The sequence below is a fragment of the Cydia pomonella genome, chromosome 14 (assembly GCF_033807575.1).
Source record: "Cydia pomonella isolate Wapato2018A chromosome 14, ilCydPomo1, whole genome shotgun sequence".
Lineage (NCBI taxonomy): Eukaryota > Metazoa > Arthropoda > Insecta > Lepidoptera > Tortricidae > Cydia > Cydia pomonella.
This window is the reverse complement of record NC_084716.1, coordinates 9,379,928-9,395,031: the sequence shown is the minus strand read 5'-3', so window position 1 is coordinate 9,395,031 and position 15,104 is coordinate 9,379,928. Positions and strand designations below refer to the sequence as shown.

Sequence of the window (15,104 nt, the reverse complement as noted above, 5' to 3'; positions counted from 1 at the left end):
ATCATAAATAATATTAGTCATAAGTGGAAACTGTTTTGGCTGTGCATTGTCTAAATTAATTATTTTATTGTACTATTTGGCCTGTTTGTTTCCCTAGTTTAAATAAAAAAAAAGAACTTATAGAGATTCAGCCGTAAAACAATTTTTGTTTTTTTAATTAATTAATCTGTACGAGACGGTACATGAGAAATTATAATGACGTCTGTCAAAAGGGTCAATTCAATGTCAGTACAGAACTAACCACAAGCGCTAACGGTATACGAACCTTTAAGTTTACATCCATAATGTAGTGTAATAATAAATGAGTGGAAATATAGTTCATTTTTCAATATATATAAATATGTTTCATTAGTGCCTTAACAATCTGGCAACCCTAATCATAAATAATATTAGTCATAAGTGGAAACTGTTTTGGCTGTGCATTGTCTAAATTAATTATTTTATTGTACTATTTGGCCTGTTTGTTTCCCTAGTTTAAATAAAAAAAAAGAACTTATAGAGATTCAGCCGTAAAACAATTTTTGTTTTTTTAATTTGGTCATGATGTGGTCGAATGTGTCAACTAGGGATGTCACGAATGTTTTACGAATGCGAATGTGTGCAGGTCGCGTCTTGTCTCGTAAGTGGTCGTCGGCTCGCGCATGCACAGTGCTCGCTATTTGTTTACACATTCATTTTGACCAATAGAAAGTACGTTTACGTAAATGCTTAATTGTGATTTGTTGTTTCAATTGTTTGTTGTTTTAGTTGCAGTTTATAAAGTCTTAAGTGTCGCTCAGTTTCGTGAAATTGTAAAAGATTATTTACGTAAATAAACAAATAAGTCATTTATGTGTCTGTGTTGTTTGTGAACGCTATAAAACGTTGACTAGTGATAATTGTAGCAATGGCGCCGACGAAAAGAAGTGAAATATGGCGTTTTTTACGACTGTAGATAAAGACCATGCTACATGCAACATGTGTAAGAAAATATATTCTACAGTTGGGCGTACTACATCTGCCCTAAGAACCCATTTAAAAGCGGACCACCCGAAGGAGTACGATGCTTTGGTGAAATTGGAAGCGGAATAAGTTCCGACTCAAACTCCGCTGAAGGAGGTAACACGGCAATTACGCATTGATGTATTTTTAATTAAAAAGAAACAATGGGATAGCAAACACCCATTATCCCAGCAAATTGACCGTAGTATTAGCGAAATGATAGCCTTATAGGACTTGCCATTTAATTTCGTCAAAGGTATTGGTTTTCGACTGATGCAGCTAGTCGCGCCACAGTTAGGGTTGCCACCCGTACTTTAATAAAAAGTATTGTACTCTATTTTGGCTTTGTGTACTTTATATTTTACGAAGCACTAAAAGTACGCCAGAATACTTTATTTACGACCTTTATTCATCAATTATATTTTTTTTAAGCGAAACATGCAATTTTTGGAAATTTCATGTTTCGCTTAAATTCATCAGAAAAATACATTTGACAATGTTCCTGAACGCAACCTTAATCATACGCTTCGAACTTGACAAGTCGACGCTTGACATTGACAGCTGTCAATAAAGTTTTCGTTGGCGGTTTAACTCGGCGGCTAAATGCTAAGTATAAAAGTTTTGCGTTGAATTGTTAGCTTTCTTTGAATCGTGTGAAGCAGTCGAAGTTTCTTTAACTTAAAATGGAAAGTGACTTGAGTGACGAAGATTCGGTGGCAAGTCCTAGTGTGAACAGCTACAACTACATTACGCCTAAAAAACGTAAAGTGCAAAAACGCATATAGAAATATAAAACTACTTGGGAAGCTGATTTTCCATGGATGAAAGGCTACCCAAACAATTAGTTTAATGGAAAATGCACCGTATGTGGCGTTGTGTTCACAATAGGGTTGTTTCCATCTACAAATCTTAGGGCAGAATTGTATCCCAATAAATTCTTTTGGATTATAAGAACATGTTAAACTACTTTTAGGGGACCTGTAATGAACATATTTTTGTAAATATTGAATTTAAAATATCTTTTGGCACACGTCACGTGACCAAATTCGAAACGTCATTGAAGATTCTGATGACGTCACAACTCTCGGATTGACACTGTTGACAGTTAGGCGATAAACAACAAATGACAAATGTCAGCTGACAGTTCGTATCTTCTACGTGCGTATCTAGTTATGTGTCAAACCGTAAACTGTGACGTCACACAATTTTCAAAGAGCGTTTTGGGCGCGAAAGCATCTGTCAAAATATATTTTGTTAATTTAACATATTTAAAGCTGTTTTTAGTATAAAAGTTGAATTTTAGGGCAACTTTTAGTTAATATAGAACGTAATACGAGCGTTTCAAAAAATTGGAAACAACCCTATTGCATAAATAAATAAATTTTATGGATTTATGACAATGCAGAAAATAGAATCACTTGAACAATATTCACCTGGACAGAAAAATAAAATCTGTAAAAACTTTGATTTATTTATAGACAAAGCTTTAAGTTAAATAAATATAAATAAATATTATAGGACATTATTACACAAATTGACTAAGTCCCACAGTAAGCTTAATAAGGCTTGTGTTGAGGGTACTTAGACAACGATATATATAATATATAAATACTTAAATACATAGAAAACACCCATGACTCAGAAACAAATATCCATGCTCATCACACAAATACATGCCCTTACCAGGAGTTGAACCCGGGACCATCAGCTTCGTAGGCAGGGTCACTACCCACTAGGCCAAACCGGTCGTCATAGTCAAGTCATAGTCAAGTTCATCAAGTTATCTAGAAACATGGTTTAACTTTGATAATGACAACTGGTTAGCCATCATAAGTCACTTTGACTTAAATTCGGCATTATCCTTTCAACAGATTTTTAAAATAGTTGAAATGTTGAATATGCAATCAAAATTAGATATGGATTGCCTTTATACAGAAGTAAACCTTCTAAATGATGTGAGGGAATAAAATACAACAGAAGTTTTTAGGATTTTTACACAGCCAAAAAATGGGAATCCATCTTTTCTCAGGAAACAGTGTTTCCCAATATATTTAAAGTGGTATCTCGTTTACTGTCAGTTCCCGCCACCTCAGCATTTACAGAAAGGGTGTTTTCCGTAATGAATGTGAAATGGCGGGATGACAGAAACAAAGCTTTCATTAAGCTTATCAGAAATGAACTACTAGTTTATTTAAATTTGTGCATGCCATGCTTAGAAGCCATAAACATATTCCAAGCTGATAAGAAACTGTTAGCCAGTGCGAAATCAAACAAAAAATATGTATTTAAAAAAAATACAATAAAATACTTTATTTTTATGCCGTGTACTTTTTATTTTTGTACCGTCAGACGAGAAATACTTTATTTGGGGCGCAAAAAGGTGGCAACCCTAGCCACAGTACACGTTAAAAGGTCGTAATTTTTACACTGAGTAAACCTGCCAAAATTTGTACGGTACAACCGATATAATATATCGGTTATCGGTCGATATAATGTATCACTTCTCAGTTTAACATGCCACGGCATTACGAGCGAATTCGACCGCTTAACCCTTAAATGCATAATGATGTATATATGCATCGTATATTTGATAGTCCGTGGCTCAATATGCAGCTATCCAAAATCACATTTATTACTTTTATTTAATAAATGTGACGTTTACGTGTTAGATTCTGAACGCACCCATAAACTTTTGATAGTTTTATTTTCTGTAGTGTCATATTTTCAATCTTTGGCGCGTAAGTTGTTACACTGGTTGCCGCGAAATTTACAAGTTCAAAATTTATTGATAAATATTAATAAGAACTGCAAGTAAAAATTATTTCTGAAAAGGATAAAAGGTAAGTGTAATGTATATTATTAACAGGTTTGATAATAATAGTATAGTTTTCCGAAAATTTGTGTTTTATATGTGATGCGTAAATACATCACCATGCAAAATCGGTTGTATTAGAATTTACTTTATTGTTTCGTTCTTTGTATAGTCATTGAAAAGTTTTAGAATAATTTTCTTATAAATTGGCATCCGTGGCCTTAAAGTAAAAAGTCCCTTTAAAGTACATATAGTATAATATTAAATTTACACTAAAAGTTTCATAGTGGAATTACAATTAGGTACCTACTTAGGAAGATAAAGCTTGGGAAAAACTGCACGTTAGGATAAAAAACAAAAACTAAGAGTGGAAATACCTTGTCCAAAAATTGTGCAAGAATATAACATGCATATGGGTGGTGTGGACCTAATGGATAGCTATTTAGGCCGCTATAGCGTCAGGGTCAAGAGCCGTAAATGGTACTTACGATTATTTTATCACGTTTTGGACTTGGCCGTAATAAATTCCTGGATCTTAATGAAGAAGAATTGCATTGCAAAGGGTGTTCCTCAGAAACAACTACCGAATCTTGGTCAATTTCGCAATGAATTAGCTGATGTCCTTTGCAAATTTTGCAATATTGGATTAACTTACGGCATCAAAAGAGGACGTCCAAGTAATGCTTCCATCGAAGAACAATTACAAGCCAAGAAACGAAAAGGTACTAGTCATCCTCTTCCAAGCGTAGATGTAAGAAAAGATGGCGTTGATCACTGGCCTATGATTGCTACTCGTCTTAGGTGCAAAATACCTAGTTGCAACGGGACAACATCTTGGTCTTGCTCAAAATGTAATGTGCCTCTTTGTTTGAATCCAAGAAATAACTGTTTTACATATTTCCATCAATAATATTATGTAGAAAACTCCAGTGAGTCTCAAACATGTTCATTATTATTAAACGGGTCACTTTGCCAAAAGTAGCTCAACCTGTTTAGGGTTTATTTCGAAAAACTTAGTCATGAGCATTCGGCCGGATTCAGATTCGCAAAGCTACATTGTTCCGTGAACGGGAAAGACATAGGTATATAATTATTAAATTTTCTGTTTGCCCAAAGGTTGACTGGTGGAGAATGCTATTTGGGGTGAAGTCTATCTGTTGTACGTTAAGTTATTTGTTTTGTGCTATAAAGATACGAGAACAAATGTAATAATAAATTGCAGATTATAATTTTACTGTTAAATATGTAATCTTTAGCGTTTAGACGTGATGTATATATGCATCAAGTCTTTTTCGGAAAAAATATATGTTTTTTTTTAAATACTGATTTTTTTCTTTATTTTTCCCTCAATCTATACAACATGACACATCTATTTCAATTTATTAAAAAGTTATACAAAAAATCATGCATTTAAGGGTTAAATGTGGTTTTAAAGTGCGAAGAATTTGAAGGTAGACATAAACTGCTCACAAACTCCAGACAAATATTAAAAATGGATTGAATTCCCAAGAGTTTCTTTTTAATATGACACAAAAATGTAAAAAAATCGCTAGGTACGCATTTTAACCACTCAACCATTGCCCAAGGTCAACTTGCAAAAATCCAACAGCGGCTGAACCCAGATCAAATTCCATTCTCTGTTATCGGAGACTGTACGACAAGGTGGAATAGCACATATTATTTATATGTTTGAAAGGTGTTTAAAACTCAAAGATACACTGTGCCTTTATGCTAATGAGAAAAACATCCCTACCATCTCAGCCGAAGAATGGAAAGCTATGGAGTGCTGTGTAACAGTTCTTAAACCTTTTGAAAAAGCCACGCGTAACTTAAGCGACTCACAAACGCTGCACTAGGGCTTCCAATCTCGGTATACCGAGATCTCGAAATACCGAGATCCCGCACGATTTTTCACTCCCGCTTACTGCGGGATTAGACATGCGGGATCCGCGGGATTTGCGGGATTGAAAAGTATAACGGAGACACATGCTTTTGCGAGCGCTGTCGCTCGGACACTGACGAGCGAGACGACGGCGGCCGGCGGCGCGGCGCGCGCAACGCACACGGACTACGCATGCGTGAAAACTAACAGCTAAGATGCGTTGCGCGTGGTCGCCCGCCTGGTTAATCGTTCGATTGTTTTTGTTAAGAGAACTTATCTTAATTGATTTCTTATTTAATGTTAGTTTGTTAACTTTTAACCTTTTTTTATCAACAAACGCGGGATCCCTTTATACCGGGATCCCGCACCAGAAAAAAATCTTGGTCCCGCCGATACCGAGATCCCGCAAGGGCATGCGGGATTGGAAGCCCTACGCTGCACATACGTAGATTTCAACTAATTAGGCGGCCAAAACTCGCTATCCGAAAAAAAAACTAAAGCCGCGTTTATATTTGTCTGTTGTGTTGTGTTGTGACGCATCAGAACGGTATCGGTTTCAACCATTTAATATCGTTGCATTCAGATTTATCTGATGCACTGTGTTGTGACGGCTTGTGTTGTGTCGCGACACAAGCGATCCCGGTCCGCGTCAGAGCGGGTGAGGTACGGGGGGCGGGGCAGCGACACGTCACAGCTTGTTTGGCTAGTGTGAACGCGCCAGCGCCAGTCTTGTGTACGCGTCAGAGCAGCAAGTATGGATGGCGAACTGCTCATTGAATACGTACGGCAATACGAAACCATTTATGATTCAAAACGTAAAGAATATAAGGATCAAGCTATTAGAACAGCTATCTGGGAGGAAATAGGAGAAAAAATGAAACAACCTCGTAAGTAACGTGTTTTTATTTAATTATACCGAGTTCTACCTTGTCTAATAGCTTGGATTTGCCATGGAACTTGTCCCTCTGCACTCATGAAATAGTTTTTATATGTTTCGCGAACTTGGACAGCTTCTTGGGACGGATTCCTATAGGCAGGGCGGATATTCCCGAAGCATGTACTGTTGCAATCGATTTCGTCCGTTAATATTTCTTCATTTTCTTGCGTGTCACGAGTTAATACATTATGAAGGCAGCAAGCTGCAAGTACAATCTTGTCCGCCATATACGGTTGTACCTGTAAAGGTCCTTGAAACACTCTAAATCTCGCTCGTAATATTCCGAATGCATTTTCGACTGTGCGGCGAGCACGCGATAAACGGTAATTAAAAATTTTGTTTGGATCATTGTTTACTAATTTCACTTTACTGTACGGCTTTAACAAATAAGGTTTCAATGGAAATGCCGCATCTGCCACAATAGTGTATGGCAAAGGTTCAGTATTTTGTCTTAACGGTCGATTCGGTGGTACATTCAACTCATTATTTTTAAACATTGTCCCCATTAATGACTCCTGGTATATACCACCATCACTATTTCTCCCATACGCCCCTACGTCCACCATAATAAATCTGTAATGGGCGTCGACAAGTGCTAGCAACACAATAGAATGCTCATTTTTATAGTTAAAATAAGTTGAGCCGGCATTTATTGGGCATATTATAGTAACGTGCTTTCCGTCCAGTGCTCCAAGACAATTCGGGAACTGCCATATTTTTTCAAATCCAGTTGCAATCTCTTTCCATATTTGTTCTGTAGGTTTGGGCATAACAATAGGTGACAAATTCTTCCATATTGCAGTACATACTTCTTCGACTATGATTTTTAATGTAGAAACACCCATGCGAAAGCTGAACGCCATTGACCGGAATGAGTTTCCGGTTGCCAAAAATCTGTAAAATAAAAAATAAGCATATGTTTTATTTTGTTTCAGCGGACAAATGTAAAGATGAATGGACTAAATTGCGAAATGCTTATGTGAACGCAATGAAACGGCGTAAAACTAAAAGTGGTCAGGCTGCTAAAACTATTACACCGTGGAAGTATGAAGAGCAGATGAGTTTTTTGAAGCCGTATATGGAATCTCGGCCTACGGTAACAAATCTTAAATCGCCAGAGTCACCAGTGTCACCACCAAATTCAACAGAGTCCCTACCAGATACTCAATCGGAAGGATTCAATGAAGATGCCATTCGATCTCAATTTGATAGCCGCTCTCCAACACCACAATCGATTCGATCGATTTCTTCTCAATCAGGCAAACGACCTATACGTAATAAAACTAATTTACATGAATTATACGATTTAATGAAAACTTCGCACGATTTACGACTGCAAAAACAACAAAATAAGCAGCTAGACAAAGAAATGGATGAGACTGACTTGTTTTTCCTAAGTATGAGCAAAGCCGTAAAGAAACTGCCTAAACTCGAACAGTCTAAAATAAAATTGGATTTGCACACTGCGATTTCAAAAGCCGAAATTCACTTTCTTCAAGCACAAGACCAAATTCGCAGAACACCCATCCATATAACTAGCCAGATTATTTCTCAACCGCAACAACAAGGACATCAGTCACCAGAACACATATCCACATCCACGCCGTCACTTCCAAGCACCTCAGCCTTCTCCTATACACGTACATCCACAGCAGTCGCAGCACCAATGGAAACACAAACATTGGAATCAGAACAGCAAAATTCTTGTCTCTCGGCGTATTATGCTAATGCACAATTTTCTGAGGAAAATAATTCATATTATTAAAAATAAATCCTTACCTTAAACATACTCCAAGTCTTTCTTTTGTACCAATAGGCTTGCGAAATTTCCTCTGTATTTTTTTGATGTCTTCTGCAATCAAACTATGAATTTTTTCAAACTGTGCCTTCGACATTCTAAAATACTGATGAAATCTTTCAGGATCACTTTCAAGCTCTTTAACGAGAGTATGAAACTCGCCTTTACTCTCTCTTTTTCTATTTACAGGATGAATCCAATACCTCCTTCTCTTTTTTTCTTTTGTAAGAAGCGTAGCCAGCGCCAACAATTGCAATTCATCTTCAAAATCGGAATCTGAATCGGATGATTCTTGAAAAAACATTGTGAACGTGTGAGCTATCCGAGTGCTGAGAACGAACTGACAAAAAATTGCGTCAGAATGCATCATAACACGTCATATTAATGTGAACAGTAGCCGTCACGTCAGAGAGCATCACAACACGACACGACAGACAAATGTAAACATAGCTTAATGATAAGATAACCATTTACTCAGGTAGTAAACAGTTCCGGGAATACAATGGGCACCCCCTCCCACCCTTCGTAGATGCGCAAGAGCTTCCCTCAGGTAGTCGGAATTCGATAGTCGCTTAACGTGTACGTGTCTGTTCTCGGCGCTCCTAAACTTACAACTTTTGTAAAATTCATATTTGTTTTTTAACTACTTATTTTCGAGTGTCAGTGATGGATTGCAGTAATTCAGGTAAGAACCTATGTTTTTTAATAGTAACTTTTTTAGTTTCTACTGCCTTTGATAAACTTTTAATTTTTCAAAGATAGCTCTATCAATAAGTCAGTTTTTTTGTGTTTCTTACAATTAAATATGTCTTTTAACTAACTTAAGGGTCCGTCCGAGCAATGTTTTCTTTATTTTTCTATACTTTACTTATTTTTCTATCATACCAGTAAAAAATTAGCCGCGGAAACCCGCGCGTTTCCCAAATAAGAGCATTTGAATCTTAGGGGTCGAAATTGAGAAAAATACCACGTTAGTGCTAAATTGTATTAAATCTAATTATTTTTTGTTTTAGGTCCGTCTGGTACCTCGGGTACTAAAATAGTGACTCGGAAGTACCTGTTTCAACAGGTACAAACACAAAATTTACCAAGTTTTAGGGGAAAACTCGATTCGTATGAAGATTTTCTTTTGATACGTTATGGAGACACCGAAAATGCTAAAAAGTGTTTGAAGCAAAGGTATTCTTATATCAAGACCGAATTCATGAAAAGATGGATGAAAGCCAGTAAACACGAAGAAGTTTTCCTAAAAAACAACCGAGATTGGTTAGAAGGAACTTTCGAGATTCCGATAGAATCGGCCTCTCGTCAAGGTAGGCCAGCAAAATCTTTCGAAGATTTAAGTGAGCGAAGCAAAAGAAGAAAAACGGAAGAAGTCCGCGCGACTTTGAAGCATGACGTCATCATCCATGCCGCACAATCTGTTTTACAAAACACTGGGCAAAGGAATGCTTCAAAAGTTCTCAAAGAAATTACTAATTCGCCGACACGAGCCTATTCTAAAGTGAATAACGACGACGACATGTTACCTCCACTGACGCCTCTGCAAGCACTTCAGATGTTCGTGGAAGCTGATCTTTCAAGACGGCAATATGACATAATAAGAGCAACAAACCCAAAACATTTCCCTTGCTACGACTTGTTGCTAAAGGCGAAACAAGAATGTTATCCACCAGAAGAATCCATGAATGTCACAGATACTTCGGCAGAGAGCAACTTACAATGCTTAATGGACCTTACTGTGACACGCCTATCAATATTCCTGGAAGAGGTGCTAATTACGCTGAATGAAGAAGAAAGGAAGTCGTTAACGATTATCTGTAAATGGGGTTGTGACGGCTCTCAGCAATCCAAGTTTAAACAAAAATTTGAGAATGACACTGACTCAGATGGAAACATTTTCTTGAGTTCTTTTGTGCCGTTACGCATTGTTTGTGGAGAGGAAAACAAAAATGTAATATGGCAAAACCCAACGCCATCCTCTTCACGATTTTGCCATCCTATCCGATTTCGGTATGCAAAAGAGTCTACAGATGTGACAAAGGACGAGATAAATTATGTGCAAGAGTCAGTTAAGCTGCTCAATAATACGAGTCATTTTAAAAAACCAGGAGTATCAGTTTGGTCATATGCTAAAAATGACAATGGTAGACGGAAAGGTGTGTAACGCGGCCACGGACACGAAATCAACTTCGAAGTGCTACATCTGTGGAGCTACTTCGAAAAGTTTCAACGATTTAAACAAGAGGAATGATGTGAGCTCCGAAGCTCTAGAATTTGGATTATCAGTATTACATGCTAGAATTCGGTTTTTAGAAAGCATACTCCATTTGGCATATAAGTTACCTGTGCAGAAATACAGACAGAGGAAAACCACAGAAGAAAAGGCATTGGAAGCACAACGAAAGTCCGAAATCCAAGTCAGATTTCACAATGAAACTGGACTTCACATAGATATGCCGAAGGCTGACTTTGGCAATACTAATGATGGCAACACAAGCAGGAGATTCTTCGAAAACCCTGAACTGGCATCTGAGGTCACAGGAATTAGCTTTGAGCTTATCTACAGACTCAAAGTTATATTGGAAACTATTTCAAGTGGTCATGAAATTGATGTCGCAAAATATGATCAATACGCATATGATACTGCGAAATTGTACGTGGACCTGTATGGATGGCATCCAATGACGCCGACGATGCACAAAATACTGATGCATGGTGGACAAATCATAAGTCACTCGTTACTTCCTATTGGCCAGTTATCTGAGGAGACAGCAGAAGCCCGGAACAAGCATTTTCGATCGTACAGACTTAACTTTGCAAGGAAGTTTTCTAGAAAGGAATGCAATTTAGATGTATTTAATAGGCTTTTATTAACATCAGACCCCCTGATCAGCTCAAGCAGACAAATCAAGAAACCTTGTCACAAAGCATTCCTACCTGAAACTATAGAAATGTTGATGGCTGCCAAACCAAATACTTCTAGAGATAGCCAATAATCTTTGAATTCTCTCAAAGTAAAATATGTGTTTAAGTAGTTTTATTTGTAATAAGTATATATTTAAGATATAGATATATATGATATTTTACCATATTTATGCTTGTAACTAATAATTCATACGACGTTTTTATTTTGTTGGTAATTTAAAAAATAATTTTTATTTTTTGTATTTTATCGATGTAAATATGTTGCATAATCAATAATTATATTTTTTTCGGATCAAGAGTTTATTTTAATTTCCTATTGTACGTATAGCTATTTTCCAGAAAAAAATTTTTTGGCCGCCTAAATATTTGAAATCTACGTATGTGCTCTGATTTCGTCGGTAATTCCAATAAATCGAAACTAACATAATACAACCATTATTTAATTTAAAAAAAAGAAAGGATAATTATTCTAGTCTCTAAGGTATGGCATTGGTAATAATAAAACGTCATGAAATTATTAAATTCAATTTTAGGTACTTAAATCAATCCTTTTCCACAACACACACAGGCACTTTTAGATTAAATTAAGCCATAAAACCAACACAGATCACACTGCTCAAATCCGTTTTTTTTGTATTGTGTGTATTGAACAGTCTTTTTTTAGGCAATTTGTGATTTGCTTTTTAAACCCAATTCTGAAAAAACTCCTTGACAGAGTATGTTGCCCATCAAGCCCATTCCTATACTCTACCTACTCTCATAAACCAACAGGACATAGGTGCTGGCTCTTCAAATGCACCAGATTCAGCAAACTACATGCATTGTGCATTTGAATTGCTTACTCCAACTAAAACTGTTAAAACTAAGAAAAGTACAGAAGATTAGGCACTCCAAAATTAGAGACATGACAAAAATTATAGACACATTAAGCCAGGCCCAGAAACAAAAATAGACATGGGCTGGCCATGTCGCTAGATTACAAGACGGAAGATGGACCTGACAACCTGATGGAAGTGACAGCCTGGAAAAGGCCCATTGGTAAGAGGACTAATGGACGGCCACTGGCACGCTGGTCAGATGACATAAGGAAACTGGCAGGGGCCAGCTGGATGTGGGAGGCCCATACAGAAACAAGTGGAGGGTTCTGGAAAAGGCCTTTACCTCCTAAGGGTTCTGGTGAGTTATCTCACAAAAAATGATATTAGAATTAAGATCCTAGGTTAAGTATTTTGTAATATTTTCACCCATTATTTATTTATTTTACTCCAACTAAAGTGACTAAGATCTAGAAGAATACTCATAATAAAACAACCATAGTGGCAACAAAATTCACTTATTTTGAATCTGGCAAATACAAAGGGTTGAAAACTCGGAAAGGCACCAGCGGGGCAGGGGGTGGACCTCATAGCAGCCAAACCATAAAAAGTCTGACGATCAGTTACTACCAGATGATCCAGAGCACATAGTGGCCAAGAAGCATGTTGCTGCAGGACAATTAAAAAACCAAATGGTGAAAGACTATAGAAAATTTAACAATATTACATGATAACTTATTTAACAAATGGGGCAATAGGATTTATTTTATATAAATAGTTCATTCCAGTCACCTAGCAACAACAGCTTTTAGTATTCAATTTGGACACTCACAATAGTCACAATTATACTTGTATGCTGCATTTACAATACAACAACAAGAAGACAAGTAATAATAGTATTATAGCACAAACTGTATAAACATGTCACAAAGCTGCCAGACGTTTGTCAATTTACCCCATTGATTATTGTTATTATTCAATAGGCAGACAGTTATGACAACTGATATAGCCTAAATACAATAATCATCTTGAGTTTTTGACAATTTATTTTAAACTGTTCACTTTTTGTGCTGAAAGCACATATTGAGTTTGTTCCTAGCCCTCACTACTCAGTTGCTTAGAGAAAGTGTTTATATGGGTTACTTTTTTTTTAATAGCCTACATTGTGTCCCACTGCTGGGCAAAGGCCTCCCCTGTCTTCGGCCACTCGTCACGGCTTTGTGCATGCTCCTGCCAGTTGCCACAAAATGAGACAAGGTTGGACATTTCCTCATGGGTTACAGTGAGATCTAATTACATTTTGTACAGAAATAAATCTTCAATCATCACAATCTGCCAACATTATCACTTTGGCAATATAAACAACGGAGACCGAAGTTTGGTGAGATCACTGACATAAATGTACTACTAGACTACTACTGTACTGTGTCCGCCATTTTTGACGTTTGAGTTTGACGTCTGTCACTAAGCTAAATAATAGCTTTTTTTTTCGTTCATCTGGATCTGGACAACTAAAGAGTAGCGTAGCTAGCCCACAGAACTAAATGAACACAGAAAACAGAAATTCGCAAATTGCGGGGATCTTTGTCTTATACTCTCACTAAGACATAATTATTTGTACGTAAGTGTGACAGAGAGGCAACACGTCGAACGTGGTTCACAGTAGGCCCTCAGAACCTCGAAAGGAAAAAAGGAACCCTTATAGGATCACTTCGTTGTCCGTCTGTCTGTCTGTCAAGACTCAAGACCCCTTTTTTTATCAGGAATGCGTGGAGGCTTGGAGGATTTAAAGACTGGAGACGCCTTGACTGTAATTTTCTGTACAAAACAGTCTGCCGATTTTTGCGGGGGAAGGTGCGCGAGTCCGACTCGCACTTGCCCGGTTTTTTATTTATTTAAATGCCTCTACGTACGCACGAAACACGCACGCACCAGTAGCGCTTTTATAATTCGTAGTATTCCTATACCCGTCAAAAGGTCCTAGAGGAGAGGAGAGGCCTCTGCCTTAAAGCACTAACAGACGGGCGTACCGGACCGCAACTCAAGTATTGGTGCTCGGGTCTCGAAAACAGGCAAATGCTATTATTAGTAAAAATCCAATTATACTGGTAAATGATGTAAGGGTTGATCGTGTCGATAAAGCAAGAAATCTAGGACTTTTGTTTGACACAAATCTGCAGTTTGAAAATCACGTGGTAGAAACTGTTCGAAACTGTTTATATCGCTTAAAACTTTTATATAATATCCGCAACTTCCTCAGTGTCGACCTTCGATTGAGACTCTGTGAATCCTTGGTTTTATCCAAAATTAATTATTGTCTCACTGCATATGGCCCATGCCTTCTGGCTCGTTCTCAACGTCTCATTCAAAGAGTACAAAATGTTTGTGCGCGATATTGCTTCAAAATATCTCCTAGGACGCACATAACACCTTACTTATATAGCTCGGATACGTTAAAAATGGCCGGTAGGCAAGAACTATGTTTGCGTGCCTGCTATTTGACACTATCCAAACGAAACATCCTATATGTTTAAAAAAACTCGTATGGCTTTCTAATACCCACCACCAACCTAGAACGTCACGAGCGGCCGTCTTACTAGTTCCCAGGCACAGATCCGCTGCTTTTAGGGGGAGTTTTCGGTACTGTGCAAGTAAATGCTGGAACAATATTCCTCCACCGATTCGTCGCTCACGAAACAAACTTAGTTTCAAAAACAAATGTCGTCTACACCTTTTAAACTAACAAAAAGAAAAAGGCTGAATCTCCCTTGCTTCCTTTTTGATGTTTCTTAAAATAAAAATGTACTTATGTCACTATATTTTTTTCTTCACGTAAAATAAATAATTAAATAGATAAAAAATAGAAGATATTGCCGCACCTCGCATATACACAATTACACTAACACAACACTTACACAAATACTACTTGAACTTGTATATAAGGTACGTCA

The 15,104-nt window shown here is 37.2% G+C and overlaps 1 protein-coding gene across 1 annotated transcript; it reads right to left on the bottom strand.

Moving 5' to 3' along the window:
* Positions 1-6,180: 6,180 nt before the first annotated feature.
* Positions 6,181-14,603, bottom strand: LOC133524888 (uncharacterized). Its single transcript, XM_061861044.1, has 2 exons — positions 8,392-14,603; positions 6,181-7,506 (listed from the first exon to the last, which is right to left on the bottom strand). Exons 1-2 carry the CDS (start codon positions 8,778-8,780, stop codon positions 6,582-6,584), a joined length of 1,314 nt encoding a protein of 437 aa, XP_061717028.1. The 5' UTR covers positions 8,781-14,603; the 3' UTR covers positions 6,181-6,581.
* Between the last annotated feature and the right edge of the window lie 501 nt (positions 14,604-15,104).